This window comes from Drosophila mojavensis, unplaced genomic scaffold (assembly GCF_018153725.1).
Source record: "Drosophila mojavensis isolate 15081-1352.22 unplaced genomic scaffold, ASM1815372v1 contig_231, whole genome shotgun sequence".
NCBI classification, from domain to species: domain Eukaryota; kingdom Metazoa; phylum Arthropoda; class Insecta; order Diptera; family Drosophilidae; genus Drosophila; species Drosophila mojavensis.
Genome location: NW_025318772.1, coordinates 2,879,908 through 2,903,293, shown reverse-complemented (window position 1 = coordinate 2,903,293; position 23,386 = coordinate 2,879,908). Strand labels below are relative to the sequence as shown.

The following is a 23,386-nucleotide window of genomic DNA, read 5'->3' as shown; positions in this document are numbered from 1 at the left end:
ATTAACATATTTTAGTAATATTTTATATACGTATATATCTTGCAGTTCAGTTTTAGAAAATCTTTTGAACAAAACAAGTCAATACTCGTGCTAGTTCGTGTCACGCCATAAAACACAATCATCGCCAGTTACGATCCTCGATTCTCGTCGCTCGCTTCTCGGTTATTATCATACGGTACACGCATTTGTGGAGTTATCTGTTGCGGTTTGCGTTTTGCGCTTTGCGCGGCTTTTCTATTTAAGCCCAAGTTGTTTTCTGGTCAAGAGATGTGGGAGGGGGCTGGCTACGAGTACGTGTGTGTGTGGCCCATTGTGTGGTATTACGGTTGAGACTTTTTATTTACATGTAGCTATACTTAAGTGTATATGTATATATACATATGTATATATTTAGCTTATTTGCTTTGGGGGTTTGTCCATTTAGCGACAAAAGTGTGTGTGCTTTTTATTATGGTCACACACACACATACACAAGCGCACACACGTATGCATGCTATATTCATATTTGTACAAGCAAAACGGAAACCCAATCATATGTATGCTCCGCACATAGAGCTATTGGGGAAAACCCTCGATGAGACATGCTCCAAAGTAGTCCAAGCTGATACTTAGATATCATTTACTCTGCATGTTAAAATAAGACAATAAGAAAACTCTATCTATATACGGTTCCATTTCTCTGGGAATTTAATGCTATTTGTATAGTGCGGACCCAAGCTCAGAGTGATAAGCAGTGATGAACATATATTTGTAGACTATTTGTATATATATATGTATATATTCATCGTATGCATAAGAACATTATGATCTCATCGCTCGGTTACAAACGATCGCTGCTACCTTCTTATCTCTGCTGACTTGTAAAAAGATAGCTTCCATTCAGTATTTGTGGTCTATGGTGCCGTTACTATTACGTCTGACTGTATTACCTTTAAATACGACTAGTGACAGCCTATCTGAAAAGACAATATAGTCCAATATTCAAGTAGCTGCTATTACCAAAGTACTCAAGTATATATCAGATAGCAAAAGTTATTGCTTCCAAATTGGTATTTAGTCATAGTGCTAATAGCTATCAAGACTGATTTCCATTTCCTTTACATTTTAGTCACCTTAATTCTAAATTTATTTAAATGATCATATCAAGTACATTTTGTCTATACTATATATATAATCTATATAGTGCTATCATATAAAATTGTCAGTGAATGAATAGAGCTAGAGCTACCAACTAAAGTCAGCAGGCAGGCTCATAAAACGATAAAACGATGATCATGTGCAGGTCTCAAGATCAGTAGAATATAGCTGAAATCGTGCAAGATCTAAGAGCTGCAAAACAAAAATGATTAAAGAATACTGTAGAGCCGCTCCTACAAGAGAAAAAAATAATAAACAAATATTGGGGAAGCAAAAAACAAACACAAAACGTAAAACATGAACATTAAAACATTAAGCAATGCAAACTGCAGCTAATTTGAAGTATTCAACCATTTTTTTTTTACAACAATTACAACAACAAAAGACGCCGAAAACAAATCTTGAGCCAAAGCCAAAGCCAAAGGCAGCGGCTCGTTGCGCTTTGATTGAATTGAATGCGAAACGTTGACGCTAAGGTTCGACTTTGAATTGCAAAAATAAAAAAAAATAAATAAACAAAACTGAAAAGAGTGCCAGTGCGATGCCCTATAAAAGTTAGAAATTATCTACCATGACTTCTCTTAAAGCATAAATAAATAAACTATATAATAAAATAAACAGCAATTTTTAAAAATGATTATTAAGTGCTAATATATATGTACATACATATATACATACGTAACTTTTACTTAATTCCATATGTGTAAATTCTATAGATATATGTACTCCAAGAAAATACCATAATATATCTATAACAAGAAAATACCATAATATATCTATAAAAAGAAAATACCATAATATATCTATAAAAATTTCCAATACTACTAAAATTGTCAATCAAGTTTTAAAATTTACTTTCCAGATTCCCACTAAGTTTCCCTTCAATTTCATTTAAGTTCCTTCTTAACTTCATACAGTAAAAAGACAATAGTACTTTAAAATTTTGTGTTATTATCTTTGATATTTATTTACAATGTTTTTTTTTTCCAGGGTATTTAGTTTTGTTGTTGTCAAATGCAATTGCTGCTGCGACAACAATAACAATAATGAAAAGCATTTAATGCATTTTGCGCACGCTTAAAGCGAGAAAATTATGTGAATTTTATGAATGTTGTGCATTTAGTAGATTGTTTGTTGTTGCAGTTGCAGTTGTTGTTGTTGTTGTTGTAGCACACCTGCGTGCCAAATTAACCGCATCGGTGACAAAAAAAAACATTAACAACAAAAATATCAACAATGATATTTCAAGTTTAATAAGCGCAAAAATGGGTGGCATTTGATGTGGCCAACACGCCGCTTGTCTTGGCTTGGCTTGACGTGGCCTGGTAGCTGGAGGGCTGGCGGTGGGTTAGCCTAGGCATTAACATAATGATCTCAATATTTGCACGGCTTTATCACGATCCAGCTGTATTTAATTATACGATTACGACAATATCACGGCAGTTCGCTTCATTTTCTGCCCCACACACACATTAGACACGCGATCTCACCCCCTCTCTCTCCAACCTCTCTATTGCTCTCTCTCTCTCTCTGTCCCTCTCTCTAGGCTGGGCGTATGAGTAAGCGTACTCCGTGCTGCATTGTTGTTAATGCTGTGATTATTGCAATTGTTGTTGCTTGTCAACCAAACAAACCTCCCCCACTCCGCCCCACGCCTCTCCCTTACACTATGGAAATTGTTCTTAGCAATGATTTCAGCAACTAAAAATACACTCCAAAGACATTTTCGTTGTTTTGTTTTATTTTTCTTGTGTGCCAAACGAAACTATTTCATGCTGTGCACCCATTGCAGGTGGCTAAAATGGGCTGGATGGGTTAATGAGCTAACAGGTGTGACAGTACGACGCTATAAACGAAGCAAGATAAACATCAAGAATTCTGCTAATTCAATCTGTGGCAAACTGCATATTGGGAATATCGATAATTATCGATTTATGGCAATAACTAATTGTAACTAATTAAAAATATTATATATAGGGATCTCTCAAAGCTGTCATTATAGTCATATGCAAAACTATATACTTATATTAAAAGTAAGTTTCTGTTATTTGTTGAATTTAAGGAAAATCCCAGAAATTCGCCTTAGATAAGTTCAGATGCTATCATACTGCGTCCCCAGGGTATCCGCCAGTTAGTCATACTGAGCCAGAGCAATGCTGGTGCCAGCACAGCTCGTTGTGTGAGTGATTGACTCATGGCAAGGGCAGCTCGAAGCCAATCCAAATTCAAATTCAAGTGCAGCCAAAACGAGCGCGTGAGAAATGCAGCAAATCAAATTAGTGCAAAGTTTGTGGCTCGGCTCGGCTCGGCCTGGTCGTACCTATAAATAAGTAAGTGGAGCGCCCCAACCGAATGGCGTGACGGTACGGCGTGAAGCGATCTGATATAATTGAGCACCAGCTCGCATATGGCATGACAGACCCCTCCTCCTGTCGGTCTTAAACTGCGGACACGACACTTGCCAATTGCCCTTATTATCGCTCTTCAGCTTATAATAATAATCTGTAAACATTGTGAAGCATTGTGTTTAAATATATCAGTGAGCATATTGAAGAAGTTAATAGGGCAGAGGGAGAGAGAGTTGGTAAAGACAGCTTAGCTCTGAGGAGGAGAAAGATCAATTGATTTTTCTATCACAATACATATACAATGTTAATAAATAACTTTTCCTGTTTAATAAGTATTAATTACTCTTATAAGGTAACTAATATCCCTAAGGTTTATTAATAATTTTTTGTTCAGTTTTCATCTGTCTCTGAATATATAATATAAAATTCATACAATTGTTAACTGTGCCATCTCAAGTGATATAGTCTTATTTAATATAGCATCTACCATAGGTAAATCTGTCATATCTATAAGGTAAAATAGATTTCGGTTAATAAAAAGTAACGTTGAAGTATATTTTACTTAGTCTTAATTAGTAAGTATATTATATATAATACCTGGCAACCTACTTATAATGAGGTTTGCAAATTTAAAAAAAAATGTAGCCTCAATATTAAAATAAAGTTGAAAGCCCTTATATTATAAAAATTTTAAGGAATGTAAAATATAGAGCCCCTATATTAAAAACCCTCATGTTAAAATATATTGTAAAGAAAGAAAAGAATTTATATCATATAATAATAACCATGATGAGTAATCTCAAAAATGGATAAAATCTGTTTAAACAAGTTCAGTTTTAAATAAAATATTTTAATAAGATTTATAAAATAATATTCTTTCAGGACACCCAAAAAGTAGGCTTTAAATATTTTGAGAATATGCAATGTCAAACTTTAGTTCTGAAACGTGATTTGTCAAGTTACTTTAATGCTTTCCCAGAGCAGTTAGAATCAATTAAGATGACAATAGGTGCAGAAGAAGAGCCCAAAAAGGTTTTTTTCTTATGCCTTTCATAGCTTAAATAAAGAAACATCTGTGAGTGTTGTTAATTGCATTTATACAGCCCGATGTCTGTCAGCTGGCTGGGTGATCTATGCGGACACTTTTTTTCTGTTCTCTATCTTAGTGGTCCTTGAGCCACTGCCAACAACAACAAAAAAAGAAAACAGCTGTCCAAACAGACACTTAAATACAATACACGAAGCGGTTAATGCCATTGGTTTAATTGTTGCAATTAGCAAACAATGCGAAACAGTTGTTAAACCAATTTCCAGAATCGACGGACCATTTGCATTCAGCGTTGTCCGAACAAAAGACTCCGCTGAAGTGCCAATCCATTAAATAAAAGACGAAAACTAAAACACACACTCGATTCGGGCTTTACATATGTAAATATTGGCTATAAATGCCGTATATATAGAGAAAATTAAGTCTACCTATAGAGAAAATTCAAGCTGTGAGAATTTATGCGTGTTGAGAGGCTTTTTCTTTTCTTAAGCTCAGTTTCCAAAAATCGAAGTGAAATCGAAAGAGTTTAAGGCTCTGGCTTTTTTGGCTTACGACGGTCAGACGGACATGGCTAAATCGCCTCAGTTCGTCGCGCTAATCATGAATATGTAGGCCACAGCCTGCCACGCCTCCCTTTGCCTGTTGCCATTTCAATGGGTTCAAGGTATAATTTAAAAAAAACTCCTTTGTCTTAACTCAAATATTTGCCATTGATGTGTTAAATTTTTCAAAATTTATTTTTATTGATGATTAGTACTAAATAATTTAAATTTTTTAGTTTTTCTTCCTATTTTTTCATTTTTTTTTTATTATTTCAATATATCATTTACCACTTTTAATGAATTTCTTTGCAGTCTTTAAAATTTGTCTAAACAATGAATTTTCATGTTTTGTTAGTTTTTCTGGGGGTTTTCTTTTTTTTTGTGTTTCGTAATTTTTTTTTCATATAAATTTCATTCTCTAATTTTTATGTTGCTCTGAAAATTGTATTTTCTAGAAATGTTATTTAAAATGAATGCCACAAATATTCGATTTCTAGAACTAGGTAGCTTTACTTTTCATTTGGATTCTTTTTTTGTTAATACCTTCTTGCTAGATAAATTGCAATAGATGTACCAATTCATATACAACTGATGCGACGATGACAACAATCAGATTTTTTCAAAATTTAACATTTTTTTTTTTGTTTTTCACTTGCGGTTATTGTTTTTTGTTTTGAATATTAAAAAATATATATGGAAAAATTGTACACTGATATTGAGGTATTGGAAAAAATCGGCGTATATGTATATATATATATATACAATATATATATATATAGGTCAAATATATACAGGCTTCAATATACATATATATAATATTTATATATATGTATAAAGTAAGGTATATATTATATATTTGTTATGTAACTTTGACATGCAAAAAATGGCTTGCGCTTGGTGCTGTTAGTGGGAAAATTCACATTTAAAAATTGTTGCTACCAAAAATTTGGGTTTTCTTTTGTTGTTTTTGGTTTTGGTATCTTTTTCCTATATAGAGCAACATAGGCAATAACAGGTGCAATTTTTACTACGTACAAATTGTTATACGAAAAAGCTTACAAATTAATTCGTTTCATAATTGCTTGCGATTTTTCTGTATGTGTTTATGTATTTACTATATAAAAATACAATATATATATATTTATTAAAAGTCACAATTGTTATTTTGTTTTTCATCAGTTTTGCTGCGTGCATACAGCAAAAATGGCATTACAATTTGTTTACAGCGTTCCTAAAAAGTCAAGATCTGGAATACTAATGTTATTTGGATTTGTTTTCTTCTTATAATTCTGAAAATGGCTGAGCAAATTAATAAAGGTTCTGTTGATAATACATACGTACACATAAACACTCACACACACACACGCATACCACATGAAAATGGATGTGGAGTAGAAAATACTTAGATATACAAGTAGCTTTGAAACGTGTCTGAGATTAACGCTTAGCTGTGCCATCTGATTCTGACATGTTTGCAAAATACATTTAAATTTATTAAAATAGCCCGCCCGAGTCTATGTAACAAAGTGCATAAGCATTCATGTATCATACGATCACACACAATCATGCCATAGTTGTTGGGCTTAATATGTTATAAATTGCAAATTATTTACTAGCTAGTATGTTATTTTCCATTTAGTATAGTATATTTTACATTTATGGATATTAGACTAACGAGGATTTAGGTAAATGCTTAAAATAATATCGTGACAATTTTAATAAGTATGCAAAATTTTTATTGCGCCTAGGGGCAAAAAATCGAAATGGAGACTTAGACATCGAGTTGGCATTCAATGCACACTCGCCGCTCACACACACACACACTCATACTCATACTGACACAATCACACACATCGAGAGAGGCAGACACACGCACATGGAGTTTATACAATTCATGCATACACTTTAGGCTTATAGTTGGTTGTTTTTTTTTTTTCTTTTGGAATAAGAGCTAATAAATATACAATGCTAAAAATTTCAAGCACTTTTGCTATTTCTTTTTGTTTTGTCATCTGTAAATCCTTTTAAAGCTTTTTTGCGCCCAGTTTCAATGGGCCAGTTGCACGTTGCGCTCGTCGCGCCTCCAGTTCCCGCTGACGCTGCAGCTTCTTCTCCTCGCGTTTACGGCGCGCTTCGTCCAGTTTACTGTTACCTATGATAAAAAAGATATGATGATGTTAGTTAAGAACGTTGCTAGGTTCATATTGTAGTTCGAACCCACCTAAACCGGGTTCGTCTAGAGGCTCAAATTCGCCGTCGGCCCAGGAATCGCTGTTCCAATTGGCATTATGCGTTGAATTATTCAAATGTGATGTTGGCGGGCTGATGTTATTGCAATTGGTCAATGCGCCCGGCGTTGTTGGTGAAGTGTTGGCGCTGCTCGACAGATTTGCCAGTTCCTTTGGTCGCAGTTGCTGGCGCGATGGCGATAAGGTGTTGTGTGAATTGAGTTTGGCCAGCGGCTCGATAAGATCGTTTAGCTCATGCTGCTGCAGTTGCTGTTGATGTTGGTGTGGCAACAGCGGTCGCTGCTGTTGCTGGCTAGATGATGTCGTTGAAGATATCGATTGTCTGGCCAGCTGCTGCTGTTGTTGCTCCTGTTCCGCCTGTTCCTCCTCCTCGCACTATGAAAGTGTGTTACGAAATTAATTTGATTTCACAATATTTATAATTTGTTGTATTAGCTTACTGGATCCTCTTCCAAGCTACCCCATTCCTCATTGTCCCAGCCATCGCGCACTTCATTCAGCGGATTGGTCGTTATCAGTTGACCATTATTGGAGCTAGCTGCAAGCGGACTGCTAGGATCCTGTGAAGTCTGCACAAACAATTTATATATAATAAAGCTTCGAGTATTTTGCAAATTAAACTTACATCCATTTCTCCCCAGTTCTCATTATCCCAATCGTTGTTACCATAATCAGAGGCTGAGGCGGAGGTATCGTTACTTTCGTGCTCCAAAGATGTCATGGATGTAACGCTACTTGTAGTGGTCGACAGGCTGCTACTCGATGGTTGTTCTGTTCCAAATAAATTACATATTACTACTTCTATTTGAGGTTTGTTTTATGTAAAACTTACCCAACGACGCTGGCTTCGATAGATTCCGGCCTGTTAATGGCGGTCTGGGTCTGGACGAATCGCTTTGACTGCGATAGAACTTGGCTGTCACGGCGGTAACTGCCCAGCCCGCCCAGGTGGCTGCAGCATTGCCAATTGAAGGCGTTGCGGTGTGAACATCCGCTTCTGCAATTCAATACGTTAGCTTCTCATTTCAATTTGTCTTATGTATCCAACTTCTTACCCATTGTTTCACGCAGACTGGGATCCTCGGAGACCTTCTCCAATTTTCCCAAAAATCCGCGTATTGTTTTAAAGGCCGGATCGCGTACAGTTTTCTCTGGATCAACACTCAGCGAACACAGCGATGGTAAGACACGATTGGCCACCTCACTAAGCAAAAAGTATTGTTGAGTGGCTGCCAGCGCCAAAACACCAGCAACACGTGCTGGCGGAAAGGGATCCCGCATGGCACGTATAAAGGCTGAGACGAGAACACGTTGACGCACCTGCGGATGCAGATGTGGCGCAATCTTGCCCAGACAAACTGTTGTATTGGTACGTATGCCGCCCTGATCGTCACGCGCTTGCAGTCGAGCGAAGTGGCGCAACACCTCCACATTGAGATTGTTGTAGTTCAGCTTGGGCGCCAGGTGAATAATGGATTTGACCGTCTGCTCGCGTATGGTGGCGTTGGTGTCCAGAAAGCCATGCGCTACTTGTGGAAATATTTGCTCATTTACCACCGGCGGTTGCAAATGCGCAATAAACAGATCCAATTGCTGTAGCAGACGAGAACGGGTCACGCGATCCGTGGAGGCAAAGAGCTTCACTACACAGGGCACAATACGTTTCTGATACTCTACTTCGTCTAGCAGCTTCCCAAGCTAAATATAGATGCAAAACAAATTGTTAATGCCATGTTTATATATAGTTATATGTATAGTTACTCCACCTTGAACATGGGCGCCAGTACCGCTGAGCCAGCATCGCCGTATTCGTAAGCTGTTATCAGTTGTGGAAGTATTTTGTGTTTACAAACGTTATCTGGAAAGTTTTCCAGGTGCGTGGTCAGCCCGCTAAAGAAACGATTCTTTTCCGCTTTGTCTTTGATTTGAATTTCTTCAAGAAAGAGTAGTGTGTCCACCAAATCGTTTTTAAAGAACCCGCCTGGTTTGCGACAGCGCGTTATAATATCAGCTGGATTGGGCCGATTTGAAGGCGATGCACCAACGAGCTCGCAATATAGAGATTGCAGTGATTTGGGTATGTGTTCGATGTCTTTGAGATTCGATCGCTGCTTTAGCACGCCGTTAAAGGCCTCCCAAACGAGACATCCCAGACCCCACATGTCCACAGAGCTGTTGAAACGAGATTTATGGAATTAAGTATGTGATGGAACATAAATATATATGAGGTGTATACCACTTGGTAGCAGCCTTGAGTTTAGTCGGATCATTCTTCTCTGGCGCATCATATACCTCTAGCGTTACGGGTATTTTCGCGGGCGGCATAGGATTACCATCAGCAGCAGAGACATACTCCAGGCTGCCCAGCTTCCATTCGCCGGAAGAATTGACGAAAACCGACCATGCAGAGACATTGTTGTGCCGCAAATTTCCATCGTTATTGAGAAAGGAGAGAGCACGCTGTAGATATATGAAAGATGTATAATTATATGAGTGCAAATATGCTCATTATTTGACTTGCCGTAATTTGAAAGATGCCCCAAGCCAGATAGAGGCCCTTCTGTACACTGTCTGTGGCTAGTTTGGTGAAATATGTGCCCAGTGGTTCCACGGCCTCGGTGGCCACATATAGCATCTTATCCGTTTCCAGTGAGTCTAGATATTGCAGTATACTGGGATGACGCAACGTTTTAAGGCGTTTTAGTGCCGCCTTGGCCAGTTCACTTTTCGTCTCAGATCCACTTCGTATATCATAAACAAAGACGGAGACCTCCTCTAGGGTGCCTTTGCGTTTGGCCTTGTGCAGTGTCCATATGGAATAGTTATCAAAGCCAGCCACGGGTTCGCCAATGTCGTACGGAAAGTCTTTGGAGGAGTCGCGCGAGAAGAACGACCACATCATGTGTTTTGCTCGACGGCTCAATATTTTGTTACGTCCGACAAACACACAAAATGCGACAACACAGACACCCACACACACACACACGCGCGCACACACACAGCTGTTGCTGTCTGTGTTTCTGTTGACTATTGTTTAAGGCAGTAGAAGAGAGGCGCTGCCGAGAGAGATAGAGATGTTAACGTTAATGCGTGTGCACCACCACCATCAACACTATTGCCTGCTACATACTTTTCAGACGTTTGCATTTATCGTATTCCCTTTGTTTTTTATGCCAGCTGTTAGCGTGTTGGATACTTGTACTTATGCTTTATCTACGCATTCAAGAATCTTATCATCGACTCGGCTGACTTCGACTTATGTTGTTGGCTTCCTCTATGCACAGCAACAATTTTTCAACATACTCTTGTGTTTTGCAACTCGTGTGGTATTTGGGCTTAATGAAAAATTAGAGACTAACGCATTTATTGTTGCACTATATTACATTATTAACTACTGCGTTGTGTCTAATGTGTATTAATTGCTTAATTATTTCTAAACTTTTTCCCGAGTACGTCAGCTTTTTGCTTCTTCTTGCTTTTGGTTACTTTAGTGATGACACGCGAGCTGAGGGGTACACAATCGAATATATGAGCAGCTGACTTGGCGCAATGTTATCGATTGAATAATTAATATTCATATAAAATTAAAACTAATTATCTGATTAATTAAAAATATAATTGAAACAAATAAATCTATAACAATAATTTATCTACTAATATGTGACTAAAATTTCGATTCTTTTTTAATATTGAAGGGTTAAGTGCTTGCAATTCAGAGCAGTTGCTGACATTCACAGCCGAACACTTGACAGTTGCTTAGTCTGGCAATACCGCCCTGTGTTATAACATTCGTCTCGCTGCCAACTTCACGCAGGTAAATTTTCGCTGTACGTTCAGGCAATATTTGTGCTAATTTCTTGTGCAGGAACTTCAACAGCTCACAGGATGATGATGCAACGTACTACGCTTTTGCTGCCAATGGCTGTTGAAGCCACCAATGTTGCCCAACAGCAACGTGGTATGGCCACATTGAAGCATATTTCCATGCGCCTCAAATCCGTAAAGAACATCCAAAAAATTACGCAATCAATGAAAATGGTGTCCGCGGCCAAGTACTCCCGTGCCGAGCGTGATTTAAAGGCAGCGCGTCCCTATGGCATCGGTGCTCAACAATTCTTTGATAAGACCGAAGTGCAGGCTGATGGAGCTGTCGAGCCCAAGAAGCTGCTTATTGCCGTAACTTCGGATCGTGGCCTCTGCGGTGCCGTGCACACCGGTGTTGCACGTCTCATCCGTGGCGAGCTGCAGAAGGACGATTCTAACACCATGGTGTTCTGCGTTGGCGACAAGTCGCGTGCCATTCTGTCCCGTTTGTACGGTAAGAACATCCTGATGGTGGCCAACGAAGTGGGCCGTCTGCCACCTACTTTCCTGGATGCATCCAAGATTGCGCATGAGGTATTGTCGACCGGGTACGATTATACTGAGGGCAAGATCGTGTACAACCAGTTCAAGTCTGTGGTCTCGTACAAGTGCTCCACGTTGCCCATCTACAGTGGCCCCACTGTGGAGAAGTCGGAGAAGTTGGCCGTTTACGATTCGCTCGACAGCGATGTCATCAAGAGCTATCTGGAGTTCTCTCTGGCCTCGCTCATCTTCTACACCATGAAGGAGGGCGCTTGCTCTGAGCAATCGTCCCGTATGACTGCCATGGACAATGCCTCGAAGAACGCCGGTGAAATGATTGAGAAGCTGACCCTCACATTCAACCGCACCCGACAGGCTGTCATCACTCGCGAGTTGATTGAAATCATCTCTGGTGCCGCTGCCCTGACATAAGAAGTGTACTCGTAACACACTCCAGTTTGAGCCGCAGCTTTAGCTTGAACGATTTCATCAAACCTAATTCAAACATTACGAAGATTCGAAAACGCCATTGCTGCGTGTTAAATGATATAAAACTTATAATTATCTGAGATAAAAACCAGAATAAATAGCGTGGAACGAAAAAATCGAATTTTGGTTACAATAAGTAATAGTTTGGTATTTTTGTTTGTTTGTTAATTTTTTCCCTTACGAAATTGTTTTTTTAATTCCTATATTTACTCGGCTAGTAGCCTATTTTCATTTGTTTCCAAATATGGCTTGGAGACTTTTAAGTAACTAACCTATATTTTAAACATATTAATACAGCATTCTCCGATATCTCAGAAAGTGGTACAAGGATGTTACGGACAAAGTTGTATACTAGATAACTCTATCTTCATTATTGTTTTGAAAATATGTGTTAAATGTATTTTAGATAACTTCAAAAACCACAATTACAATTAACTTGTTGCTTAAAAACTATGGAATCGTGCTGAACACGTTAAGGCTCGATCAGAAAACTGATTAGACTGGCCGTTTTTGTTCCTTAACTAATTTTAGCACATATTCTGCAGAACATTCAATATGTAAGCGCCAATGTCTTCATCTTGGTTAGTCCAAGTAATTAGTATAGTCTTTTGCTTGGGATCTTTTTCGTCCTCCTCCACATTGATCTCAACGGTCTCTATGGTTATAATGCCGCTCTCCTGTAACATTACGTTCCAGCCAATCAGCTTCTCTTCCAACAGCGTTTTAAGCTTCTCGCTGGTGCGCAACTTTGGTCCTGGATCATCCATTTTGACCTTTGATGTGAAACGCATCACATGTCTATTAATGCCAATCTCTTTGAGGGCATCAGTCAGATTTTGTAGCATAATGCGATTGTCTTTCATCACCAGGACGCCGTGTATGAGGCGACGACGCTTTGGATCCGGTGGCTGAGCATTGTAGGTGCGAGCCTCCGCCTTCAGCAACGAAATTGAGGCATCCACGGGTATTTTGACGGGCGTAGAGATTACACAGGTCTCGCCATTGGCTGGCATATATGTTTCCAAATTAAACTCGTCTCGAATTTTGGCTCGCAGGAATTTCATCTTCTCAGCTTCGCCGTGGACAAGCATTACGTGTTTGGGCTCACAGTTCTGGATGAGCTGCATTATACCTAAAATGAATATAATACTTATTTGATGCAATTAGGACATATCTATTAATATTACCCTTGGCATCGGCATGAGCCGAAAAGCTCATGTACTCCACGGCCATTTTGACCTCTATGATCTGACGATTCTCGCATTCGACTTTTTTGGCACCACCTAAAATCTTGTTGCCCACTGTGCCCTGCACACAGTAGCCGGGCATTATGACCATATTGTTCTCATTCGGTGCCCATTTCTTAAAGATTTGTAACGAGAGACCGGCGTGCAACATGCCTGGGGTGGCAAAGACAACCATTGCACCTGGATTATCAATGTATGCCTTGTCGAAGGGCTTTATGTGTTTGAAATCAAACATATTTCGGTGTACAAACGTTTTGCGGATCTTTTGATTCGTCCAAGTGATGAACATTTTGTAGTATGTATTCGCCTTCTCAGTGAGACCCAGTGCAAAATAGATGGGATATTTCAGATTCATGCGTTCCCAATATGTTTCTAGCAGAATGCAAAGCTCCTGCGCTCGTCCCAATGCAAAGACTGGTATCAAGACTTTTCCTCCTTTTAGCACGCATTCGTGTACTTTTTTAAGGAAATCTCGCTCCCTACAGCGTTTTGAATCTCGTATTGTTGTGGCGTATGTGCTCTCAGTTATAAGCAAATCCGGTCGGCATTTGTCAATCCAGGCAGCGCCTAAGTGCCGATCCGGAGTCATATTGTAATCGCCGGTATAGACAACACTTTGGGAGCCAACTTTGATCCAAAACATTGCGGCGCCAAGCACATGGCCTGCATAGTAGGCCTTGATCTCCAAATCTGTGTCCACCATCATGCTCTGATGTAATGTGACGGGTATTACCTTCTTCATGCAATCTTTGATCATTTGTGTTGTAAAGAAATTCGATTCACCTTTGCGTTCAACAGCCACTTTTCGCATATCTTCCAGTAGAATGGGTGCAATAGCCTTGGTCGGATGAGTCATGTATATGGGACCAGTGTAGCCCACTATCTCCGACATATAGGGTAGAGCGCCACAGTGATCTAAGTATATATATGTGATTAAATACAAGTGCTATTGGAGCTTGATAGAAATTAATTACTGCTCACCAAGATGAAAGTGTGATATGATCACGCAATCAATGTGACTGGTTATTGGTCCTTCGGGCACAATGTATGAGAAGTCCGGGAAGCGTCTTTCATCATTGTAGCCCATATGCATGCCGCAGTCAAGCATTATGTTTTTTCCGCCCATCGACAGTAGTAGACAGCTGCGGCCTACATCCTGACCGGCGCCTAATGGTGTTATTTTAATATCCGGCATTGTGTGTGCGAGTACTCGAAAAATTCTAATGCAGTGTAGATTTTGTTAACGCCACCGGCCATCTGTTTTCCTCGATTGGTGATAATACAGCGCTGCCACTTTTGCTACAGATGTTGATGCGTATGAGGAGCATGCGTTGAGTGAGGAGTTATTCTGTTAAAGCTATAGCAAAATATTCGTTATGTTATGCTCGCTGTTGATAACATTGGTTATGTTAGTGGTCAATTCAGTTTTATTGTTCAACAATTCAGTCCAAACAGAGAGGTTGGCGGCTCATAAAACTTTCTCAAAATGCCTGATACGCTGGAGGATGCGGGTCCTTCCACGGTATCGCTACGAATCTGTATGGAAGGCCATGCCAACGCCTTGGCCTTAAACAAGGAGCATAATCAAATTGCAGTTGCCGGACGTAGCTGTAAGTAAAACCCCATTCCTGAGGTTCCATTTCTGAGATTAACGAAAAGTTTCCTCCCAGTGCTCAAAGTCTATTCGATTGACGCTGAAAGCTTCACGGAAGTGTGCAACATGCGAGTCGGCAAAAATCAAAATCTCAGCTATTCCTCTAATGATGTTGCTTGGAGCACATTGGATAGCAATATTTTGGCCACGGCAGCCACCAATGGTGTTGTCTCCGTTTGGGATCTTTCCAAGTTTGGACGGCAAAAGCAGCTGCTCGTTTACAATGAGCACGAGCGCACTGCTCACACAGTTACGTTTCATAGCACAGAAGGGAATATTTTGATATCTGGCTCACAGGATGGCACCATCAAGTGCTTCGACATACGCTTTGATACGTCCGTGAACACTTATTTCAGCAACTCGGAGTCCGTTCGCGATCTTAAGTTCTCACCGCACTCGCCGAATATATTTTCCGCCGTATCAGAGAATGGAACCGTTCAGTTGTGGGACATGCGTAAGTGGGACAAGTGCATGGTTCAGTTCACGGCGCACAGTGGACCCATCTACACTTGCGATTGGCATCCCACACGCAATTGGCTGGCTACCGGCAGCCGGGATAAGCAGATAAAGGTGTGGAATATGGACGGACGTGCCAGCTTGGAGTACACCATACATACGATCGCCGTAGTTGGCCGTGTTAAATGGCGGCCAGAGCGAACGTAAGCTAATCATATATGAATTGATTTGAAGTCTTATAATAATAATGACAATCCATAATCCATATCGGCAGCTATCACATAGCCAGCTGCGCCCTCGTGGTGGACTACAGCATACACGTGTGGGATATACGTCGCCCCTATATACCCTTTGCCTCCTTTAATGACCACACAAACGTCACAACGGACATTGCTTGGCAGGGCAGTGATTCGCATTGCTTGCTCTCTACAAGCAAGGATTCCAGCATATATAAGCACGCATTCAAGGATGCTACACGTCCGGCTTTGAAGGCCAATGCACAGGGCGCCAGCTTGGGCAGACATGGGGACATCTCATTTGCCAATAAAATCAAGGAATACGCAATTAAGTCGAGTGGCTTATCCAATACCAAGAGTACCAACTTTATGTGAGTTTAAGCATACAGAAATATTATCTATAATAACATGTATTGATCTTTGTAGAAGTCGCCGTAAATCAAATATGCCGGGCAACATTCAATTCCATCTGGACCATTCCAAGATGTATATGTTTATGCTCAAAAATGTGGTAATAACGAACTGAAAATTTGAATATATAACCTTCATTTTAATATTGAACATGGCTCCATATAGAACATGACCTCAGGCTCTGAATTTCCCGCTCACGATACTACCACTGAGCTGCGGGTGCATGAAGTCTTCATTGGGTGTGCCCGGGAACTGCTGCTGAGCGGCAAGAAACTAGCCGAGCTGTGCGAACACAACGCAGAAGTCTCCCGGAAATACGGAAAATATAATGTAAGAAATATCAGTGATGTTAGTGAACCTTCAATGATTATTAGCAATCCCTAAAGATGAAGATCAATTTTATATCAATTAATTTTATTTGTTGTACTTTCAGGCTACCACACTATGGAACTTCATTAAACTCTTCTATGGCACCAAACACTTTGAGCCGCCCTTCGAGCATCGCTCCTCGTTCTCCAATCAAAAGAATCCCATTACCTCACGTCGTGCTGCACAAGTGGCCAGCGATTGGACGCCACACGATCAGGGTCAGGAGATGAATGGGAATAGCCAAGAGGCACAGCTGGAGGCAGTCGATGCCAATGAGGATAGAGATGAGCTGGCTGTCGGTGGCAAACAAAATCCGCCGCCAACCAGTTCGGTGATACTCTCTGAAACGCAAATCATTAGTGAGATTACGTTTGACAACTTTGAGCTGTTGCGCAATGGGTTTATTTATGTCGGACCCGCGGACCTAACAAAAGCTCTGGCATTACCGGACACGGCGTTGCATCATGATGTACAAGCAGTTCGTTCACAGCTGGATCTCAAGGCATCCGAACATGAAAAGTCTCCGGTGAGAAAGGAATTTCTCGTCGATTGGAAACCTTAATAAATATTTTTCTCAATTTGTTAGCCACCCCAAGTTCCGAGCATATTGAAGGTGAGCCATGTGCCCCCCATACCCATGTGGGAGCCACATCAATTCGTGGTAGATGCCCTCATGCTGCAGAACGATGTGGGCGATGTGCAAACCGCTCTGACCATATTAATTGTTATGGGCGAAGCACGCCAGCTGCTGCCCATTGAAGATGTCGTGGTGGTAAGTCTGTCAAGTGAGTTAGTTGTGTTCGCATTCAGCATCAATTTATAATTACTATCTGATAGGAGCACTGGTTTCACACCTACGTGGATCAGTTGCATCGCTACGAGCTCTGGAACGAGGCCTGTGAGGTGATCAATCGCGCCTGGGTGCGCTCTGTGCGCCAATTGAACCAACAGTCAACGGTCATGCCAACCAACTGCGGCGAATGTGGCCGACCGCTGGGCGGCGCTGTGGGCTGGTACTGTGACAAATGCAAGTCTATGCAGTCGGCTAAGTGCACCGTCTGTAATCTAATTGTGCGTGGCGTGTATGCTTGGTGTCAGGGCTGCTCCCATGGCGGTCATATCGACCATTTGCAGCAGTACTTTGCCAAGCACTCGAAGTGCCCCAAGTGTGGACACTTGTGTGCATTTTCCTGACACCCAGACGAGCCCTACGCTTAAACCGAATTGTCAGCGCAGCTAAAGTTGCGCTGGAGGAGTGTTCAAATGTGATGATAAAATTAAACATAATATTTTACAAATAGTGCCCAAACGTTGTCTAGCAGCAAATATTGTTTAGGTCCCGTCAATCATTTAAAGAATTGTACATAAAACGCTGTTGGCATTAGTTGTTTATTTTTAATTATATTTATATATACTTTTTGTAAAAAATGATGGCTATTTGATGAACGTGCTCTTGAAGGGCATTATAACAACGACCTTATTATATTTAAACAAAAAACGGGCGCCGCCCACATTCAGTAGCAAAAAGGAGAGAAAAAATTGTAAAATTGTGAGTTCTGTAAGAATTTGAAAAATATATTGAGCACAACCAATTACGGTTGTCTAAGCCATGTATTAACTACTTGTATGCCATTGTGGTGTAAACCACAATGACACCACCGCCTGCCAGCGCTGTCCAAAAATCCACGCGCCAAGCGCAATGAAATTTTTGCAATTGCTAATGGTCAAATAAATGCAACAAATGGAGAAATTGATAGCTTTTATGGATGTTTCCATTTGATGATGTGTTTACATTGCGCCTCGCGCAGTTCGTTGCTTTAGATGGGTGATGATCTATAGCTTGGATTTTGGAGCAGCGTTGGCGGCTAATTGTCAAGAGGCAAAATCGAGGCTCACAGTTTGGTACGCATCGCCTGCCGCGCCAGTGGCAGCCGATGTGGAGTTACGCTTTAATGTTGGCGTATCCTCGTCGTAGCGTATGGTCATAGAATTTGAGTTGCCGGGTATGAGAACATAGCCCAGAGATTCATAGAATTTGATGAGCTTGTCCTTGCAGTCGAGCGACATTTTGTAGCAGCCAAGGTATTCGGCTAGCAGCGACACGGTAACAACAATGCTGTCGACGAAACGGAAGTTATAGCAGAAGTACATATAAACACTTTAATGTTGCTCAACTCACAGCTTGCCCAGCTGCTTGCCACGATACGTGTCATTCACCACTACATCCTCAAGACGTCCGCGCTGCAATTAGAGGTAGTATGTATTCCCTGATATTTCAGATAGATCTTCCACCTACCACTGCACAATTGTGTATAAACTTGCGCTCAATGATGAGCGAGGCAGCACCAATTATCTCGCCCTTCCGTGTATCCTCAATGACCGTCACATAGTAATCACCGCTGGCCTTCATCTGCGAGAAGCGTGCTGAGAATCGACGCATTAAGAACTGTTGCAGTCCGTTGGAAAGACATTCACTTACTCAGAAATTGTGTGCGTGTTATATTGCCCACATTCGTGAGCTGAGAGAGTAGCTGCAGAAAGCCGCGATCATAGTCCGTATCCTTTAATGGGCGCACCCGCAGCCACGACTCTCCCGGATTGGCAGCCGAGATGAAAGGCTGAAATTTAGCTGGGCTGCGATGAAAGTCAAGCTTCAGCAGCACGTTCGGATCGTACAGATACGTCTCTTGCTGCAATCAGTTAGTGAATGCCGATTATTAATTAGTATATATATGTTGTAATGGCATTTGATTAAATGTCTACCGTATATTGCACCATTTTGCGTCGTCTACTAAAAAGACCAACGTCAGCACTTGATAAGCTAACACACAGTCAGAAAATAGCTAGGAAGAATGGTAACTGCCAACTGGTTTCATAAATTGCTGTCGTTTTCGTTGGTCGTTGGCTGGACTGGTTTTTGCCCAACACGTTTTCGAAACGTTACCGCAAACCGGTAAAATGTGTAGTCTTTCTTATACACTATCATTGAAGGAATCGGGTACTTGTCATGGACACAAACAGCCGAGCCTGTCAGCCTGCATCAATGCTTAGCAGTCTGACAGTTTGCGAGAGTAAAAAGAAGAAGCAGATAATCGAAAGGCCTATGATAAGACCTACTACATACATTCACACACACATGTTCACATGTTTGTTATTGTCCGTTGGAGAAAGTCTTCAAGTGCGTATAGTTTTAAAGACCCTTGCTAACACTTAATGAATACATACATATGTACATATGTATGTAAGAAAGTATGTAGTGATTTTTTCAATTATTTTGTATAAATATAAATGTTTATATATACATTTAAATTTAAAAAATGATATCTTTCAGTGTATTTAATCTTCGCCTAACCGAGTACAATCGATCTGTCTAGTTATTGATTGAGGTGTGTGTGTTTCTTTTGCTATGAACAGGATTACATTAGCAAAACAATTCAAGGTCGTATCGGGCTGTTGTGTGAATGGCCGCCCCATGGTCACGTTTTTGTTGGCTAATGCAAATTTGTCTAGTTGGCAATTTCTTATGTATGCTAAAAATACGCACCATTTTTACTTATCAGTTATTTACGTATGATATATAGATAAAAATAATAATACAGCAGCTGCGATGTAACGTTGAGGCGGAAGTTTTTTCCGCTGTTTTATCAACAACTATCAGGAACCAAAGTTAGAGTGAGACTGAAGCGGCATTCGAGTGGTGCAAAGCGAAAGAAAATTGCGAACCGTTTACCGCTCACACGGCTTTGTTTGGCTGTCGTGAAATGCCATATGTATGTTGAAATCGAAGCACCTTTCAATACCTAAAATGTAAAACCGAATTGTAAAAAGCACCTGTAACTGTATATTAACAGACGAAAACCAAAACAATCGGCCCTAAAAGTCAGTGCAATTGTAAACATTTAAACAGCTGATTTAAGAGAGGAGAATTGCCCGGACAGAGAGAGAAATTGAGAGAGAATGAATTAAAACGTGCATTTATTTTAAATGCTCAATATTCTACAATTAACAGATTTTTGTTTTTATGTAGCTACAATATACTTGGGTGTTTTGTACATTTCGTAGGCGAATTCCTCTTGATGGCTGGGATCATACTCCAATCCCACATAGTCAATTTCCAAACCAAATGGCCCATCCATGCCTTTTTTGGCTGCCACAGAGAAGCCAAAGTGAGTTACACAATCCAGACGTATTGCATTCTGACGATCCTGTACACGACCCTTGGAGGATAGAAAAAACTTGGAGAAGGGTATCTTTGCTATTTGCCAGTGAGGGCCACCGCGTGTATAAAGTACATAGTGATATATATCGTTCCACATGAGATCGAAATAGCCCTCTGTGTGTAAATTAATTAGATAGCTACGTCCGTCGCCGCGCACCTTCATAATCAACATGTTGTACTGAGTCCAGTCGTATGTGGACTCTCGCTTAAATGATTTCTATTAGGAAATAGACTTGCAATTAGAAATTAATCCTGCAGTGACTTATTAATCTTTACTGACCCGCACACGCTTAGTGCGTATATTCGCATAGCCGGTGCGCTTGATGATGCCATCCTTGGTATGCTGAGAACTGACCTCGCCGTGGAAGAGTCCGGCCCCTGAAGCACTTAGCTCCAATGTGGCTCTGCTTTTGCCTTCACCATGATCCGCATCTGTTGTCACTGTCCATTTATCGAGTACGTCCGGTGCTTTGAAATCGAACACTATATCCGTTTCTCCGGGTCGAAATACTAGAATTGGATCGCTTTCGAGTTTTTCTTTTACTTCCTGACGCCATAGCTTGATTTCCTTTTTTAAGTCTCGTAGTCCATCAATTATAAGCTGCTTTTTTGATGGCTCCGGTAGTTTTGTTTTGTAGCCAGATTTCTTCTCTCGCTCCCAAAACGTGCGCTGCACTGCGGTTGTATGAATTTGCGCTGCTGGGAGCCAGCAACTTAAACGTTGCGTTTGTCTGACTAGGCAGTGCATATTAACATATTTTGTTAAATAAAATAACAATTAAATAAGCGGCACCAAGAACCTCAACGTAACAATTATCAGCTGTGCATTTTTTTGTATTCTCATCATTGCGGCAGCAGCAATGCTCCACAGATGTTTGTGAATGGCATTGCAATCAAAATTGCAGACCCTTCGCTGTGAATGGCACAACTGGATTGTTCTTGTTATTAATGCTGTTGACAGTGCAAAGTTCTTCGAGTTGGACATAATAATTTAGTATGAGGTCAGACCAAGTTGAAAAATGTGCACCAAGCAGTGAATGGAATGTGCTGTACTGGATACTTGGGAGCATCCTAATGCCTGTGGCTTTGCCACTGGCCTTCATTAATTTATGGCAACGCTTTCGCGTCCAGAAGTACCGAAACCAATTACCCGGCAAAGTAGAAGACAATAAATCTAGTTTCAAATTGTTTTATACTAAATTTGGTATCAAATTCTTCTAGGTTGTGCTGATAACTGGCGCCAGTTCTGGCTTGGGGGAGTCCCTTGCGCACGTCTTTTATAAAGCGGGCTGTAAGATTATCTTAGCTGCCCGTCGGGTTGAAGAGCTGGAGCGCGTAAAGAAGGATCTAATGAAACTGGACGTTGTAAGTTATGTCTTCTACTTTTATTGAAATATTCATATTGATATAAATAGATACTTGCAGGATCCCGCATACCCGCCCACCGTTCTGGCCTTGGATCTATCTGAACTTAATTCTATGCCAGATTTTGTTAAACGCGCTTTGGGTGTTTACAACCAAGTCGATATCTTGATAAATAATGGTGGCATTAGTGTACGCGCAGATGTTGCCACCACAGCTATTGACGTCGACCTAAAAGTAATGGTGGTCAATTATTTTGGCACCGTGGCATTGACAAAAGGTATTTTCCAGTAGCTTTATCTGCGATAATATTTATTATCAAACTCATCTAAAACAATGTAGCGCTGTTGCCTTCTATGGTAAAACGTCAGAGTGGTCATATATGCTTCATTAGCTCTGTGCAAGGAAAGTTTGCGATACCTCAGCGAGCAGCTTATTCCGCCTCCAAACATGCACTGCAAGCATTCGCCGATGCGCTGCGTGCTGAGGTGGCCAATAAGAATGTGTACGTTTCCTGTGTCAGTCCTGGTTACATACGCACACAGCTCTCGATGAATGCCCTGACAGGAGCGGGCACTAACTATGGCAGTAAGTATAATCGTTATTCATAAGTCAGCTGCTAGTTAATTCATTTGCATTTCATTGCTTTTAGAAATGGATGAAACTACGGCCAAGGGTATGTCACCCGATAAGTTAGCGGAACGCATATTACAATGCATTATGCGTAAGGAACCCGATATAATTGTCAGCGATGTCCAGGCTAAAATTGCCTACTACTTACGTCATTTGTTGCCCTCTCTCTATTTTTGGATTATGGCTAAACGGGCCTCAAAATTGGAAAAGTCTGAGAAAAAAGCTAATTAAGTAAATGTGTTTCGTTTCTGTAAGTTTAGTTTCATTTTTTTATTGTTATTTTAATTTTGCTTGAAATGGGAAATTATAAAAAAATATTGCAACAGTGTGCAGTTTAAAAAAATTAGTTACAATTTGCATTAACATTTAATGATAAGATTAATAAATTAAATAATTACTGCATTCATACCATTATTATTATTAAGTAAAACTTAAGTGTCACACATTTGCTCTCTGTCTCTCTGTTAGCAACTTATATTATTTAAGAATTATTGTACTTAAATTATGCTTGCTTTTGCTTTACGGCTTTCGATTTACGCGTTATTTAATTGACGACAGACATACTTTTCGTACTTGATACGTTCTTTGACAACATTTAAAACTTTGTTATTTAACTAGGGGTTTGGTTCTCTACGAGTG

At 40.4% G+C, this 23,386-nt stretch overlaps 7 protein-coding genes across 7 annotated transcripts; 3 read left to right on the top strand and 4 right to left on the bottom strand.

Moving 5' to 3' along the window:
• Positions 1-6,200: 6,200 nt before the first annotated feature.
• On the bottom strand, positions 6,201-10,870 carry LOC6574761 (N-terminal kinase-like protein). Its single transcript, XM_015167647.3, has 10 exons — positions 10,455-10,870; positions 9,846-10,380; positions 9,561-9,784; positions 9,091-9,496; positions 8,380-9,022; positions 8,157-8,321; positions 7,950-8,095; positions 7,765-7,893; positions 7,297-7,699; positions 6,201-7,227 (listed from the first exon to the last, which is right to left on the bottom strand). Exons 2-10 carry the CDS (start codon positions 10,224-10,226, stop codon positions 7,100-7,102), a joined length of 2,625 nt encoding a protein of 874 aa, XP_015023133.1. The 5' UTR covers positions 10,227-10,380; positions 10,455-10,870; the 3' UTR covers positions 6,201-7,099.
• A 161-nt stretch (positions 10,871-11,031) lies between these two features.
• Positions 11,032-12,296, top strand: LOC6574760 (ATP synthase subunit gamma, mitochondrial). Its single transcript, XM_002000753.3, has 2 exons — positions 11,032-11,138; positions 11,190-12,296. The coding sequence occupies exon 2, from the start codon at positions 11,210-11,212 to the stop codon at positions 12,101-12,103; it is 894 nt and encodes a 297-aa protein (XP_002000789.1). The 5' UTR covers positions 11,032-11,138; positions 11,190-11,209; the 3' UTR covers positions 12,104-12,296.
• Positions 12,297-12,530: 234 nt separating this feature from the next.
• On the bottom strand, positions 12,531-14,690 carry LOC6574759 (integrator complex subunit 11). Its single transcript, XM_002000752.4, has 3 exons — positions 14,389-14,690; positions 13,348-14,322; positions 12,531-13,292 (listed from the first exon to the last, which is right to left on the bottom strand). Exons 1-3 carry the CDS (start codon positions 14,600-14,602, stop codon positions 12,688-12,690), a joined length of 1,794 nt encoding a protein of 597 aa, XP_002000788.1. The 5' UTR covers positions 14,603-14,690; the 3' UTR covers positions 12,531-12,687.
• A 96-nt stretch (positions 14,691-14,786) lies between these two features.
• Positions 14,787-18,147, top strand: LOC6574758 (GATOR complex protein WDR24). The gene is made up of 8 exons (XM_002000751.4): positions 14,787-15,017; positions 15,078-15,720; positions 15,792-16,124; positions 16,180-16,264; positions 16,330-16,494; positions 16,598-17,059; positions 17,120-17,305; positions 17,371-18,147. The coding sequence occupies exons 1-8, from the start codon at positions 14,894-14,896 to the stop codon at positions 17,725-17,727; spliced, it is 2,355 nt and encodes a 784-aa protein (XP_002000787.2). The 5' UTR covers positions 14,787-14,893; the 3' UTR covers positions 17,728-18,147.
• Positions 17,915-19,404, bottom strand: LOC6574757 (probable glucosamine 6-phosphate N-acetyltransferase). The gene is made up of 6 exons (XM_002000750.4): positions 19,297-19,404; positions 19,013-19,223; positions 18,830-18,957; positions 18,713-18,774; positions 18,430-18,649; positions 17,915-18,009 (listed from the first exon to the last, which is right to left on the bottom strand). The coding sequence occupies exons 1-6, from the start codon at positions 19,309-19,311 to the stop codon at positions 17,968-17,970; spliced, it is 678 nt and encodes a 225-aa protein (XP_002000786.2). The 5' UTR covers positions 19,312-19,404; the 3' UTR covers positions 17,915-17,967.
• A 1,087-nt stretch (positions 19,405-20,491) lies between these two features.
• LOC6574756 (complex I intermediate-associated protein 30, mitochondrial) lies at positions 20,492-21,599 on the bottom strand. The gene is made up of 2 exons (XM_002000749.4): positions 21,033-21,599; positions 20,492-20,969 (listed from the first exon to the last, which is right to left on the bottom strand). Exons 1-2 carry the CDS (start codon positions 21,498-21,500, stop codon positions 20,553-20,555), a joined length of 885 nt encoding a protein of 294 aa, XP_002000785.1. The 5' UTR covers positions 21,501-21,599; the 3' UTR covers positions 20,492-20,552.
• A 67-nt stretch (positions 21,600-21,666) lies between these two features.
• LOC6574755 (dehydrogenase/reductase SDR family protein 7-like) lies at positions 21,667-23,006 on the top strand. The gene is made up of 5 exons (XM_002000748.4): positions 21,667-21,910; positions 21,974-22,117; positions 22,178-22,394; positions 22,457-22,702; positions 22,767-23,006. Exons 1-5 carry the CDS (start codon positions 21,749-21,751, stop codon positions 22,976-22,978), a joined length of 981 nt encoding a protein of 326 aa, XP_002000784.1. The 5' UTR covers positions 21,667-21,748; the 3' UTR covers positions 22,979-23,006.
• Positions 23,007-23,386: the final 380 nt, after the last annotated feature.

What these genes read in the sequence shown, in the direction of transcription:
- LOC6574761 (XM_015167647.3), bottom strand. Translation starts at nt 10,226, where the DNA reads ATGATGTGGTCGTTCTTCTCGCGCGACTCCTCCAAAGACTTTCCGTAC. An exon ending in CTCAAGGCTGCTACCAAGTG is followed by an intron (nt 9,497 to 9,560) that starts GTATACACCTCA and finishes TCGTTTCAACAG; the next exon opens with CTCTGTGGACATGTGGGGTC. An exon ending in TCTAGACGAACCCGGTTTAG is followed by an intron (nt 7,228 to 7,296) that starts GTGGGTTCGAAC and finishes TTTTTATCATAG; the next exon opens with GTAACAGTAAACTGGACGAA.
- LOC6574760 (XM_002000753.3), top strand. Translation starts at nt 11,210, where the DNA reads ATGATGATGCAACGTACTACGCTTTTGCTGCCAATGGCTGTTGAAGCC.
- LOC6574759 (XM_002000752.4), bottom strand. Translation starts at nt 14,602, where the DNA reads ATGCCGGATATTAAAATAACACCATTAGGCGCCGGTCAGGATGTAGGC. An exon ending in CATATCACACTTTCATCTTG is followed by an intron (nt 14,323 to 14,388) that starts GTGAGCAGTAAT and finishes ATATATACTTAG; the next exon opens with ATCACTGTGGCGCTCTACCC. An exon ending in GGCTCATGCCGATGCCAAGG is followed by an intron (nt 13,293 to 13,347) that starts GTAATATTAATA and finishes TATTCATTTTAG; the next exon opens with GTATAATGCAGCTCATCCAG.
- LOC6574758 (XM_002000751.4), top strand. Translation starts at nt 14,894, where the DNA reads ATGCCTGATACGCTGGAGGATGCGGGTCCTTCCACGGTATCGCTACGA. An exon ending in GGAAATACGGAAAATATAAT is followed by an intron (nt 16,495 to 16,597) that starts GTAAGAAATATC and finishes TTGTACTTTCAG; the next exon opens with GCTACCACACTATGGAACTT. An exon ending in CCATTGAAGATGTCGTGGTG is followed by an intron (nt 17,306 to 17,370) that starts GTAAGTCTGTCA and finishes ACTATCTGATAG; the next exon opens with GAGCACTGGTTTCACACCTA.
- LOC6574757 (XM_002000750.4), bottom strand. An exon ending in AACACGCACACAATTTCTGA is followed by an intron (nt 18,958 to 19,012) that starts GTAAGTGAATGT and finishes GTCGATTCTCAG; the next exon opens with CACGCTTCTCGCAGATGAAG. An exon ending in CAGGCGATGCGTACCAAACT is followed by an intron (nt 18,010 to 18,429) that starts GTGAGCCTCGAT and finishes AAATATAATAAG; the next exon opens with GTCGTTGTTATAATGCCCTT.
- LOC6574756 (XM_002000749.4), bottom strand. Translation starts at nt 21,500, where the DNA reads ATGCACTGCCTAGTCAGACAAACGCAACGTTTAAGTTGCTGGCTCCCA. An exon ending in TACGCACTAAGCGTGTGCGG is followed by an intron (nt 20,970 to 21,032) that starts GTCAGTAAAGAT and finishes ATTTCCTAATAG; the next exon opens with AAATCATTTAAGCGAGAGTC.
- LOC6574755 (XM_002000748.4), top strand. Translation starts at nt 21,749, where the DNA reads ATGAGGTCAGACCAAGTTGAAAAATGTGCACCAAGCAGTGAATGGAAT. An exon ending in GAAACCAATTACCCGGCAAA is followed by an intron (nt 21,911 to 21,973) that starts GTAGAAGACAAT and finishes AAATTCTTCTAG; the next exon opens with GTTGTGCTGATAACTGGCGC. An exon ending in AGCGGGCACTAACTATGGCA is followed by an intron (nt 22,703 to 22,766) that starts GTAAGTATAATC and finishes CATTGCTTTTAG; the next exon opens with AAATGGATGAAACTACGGCC.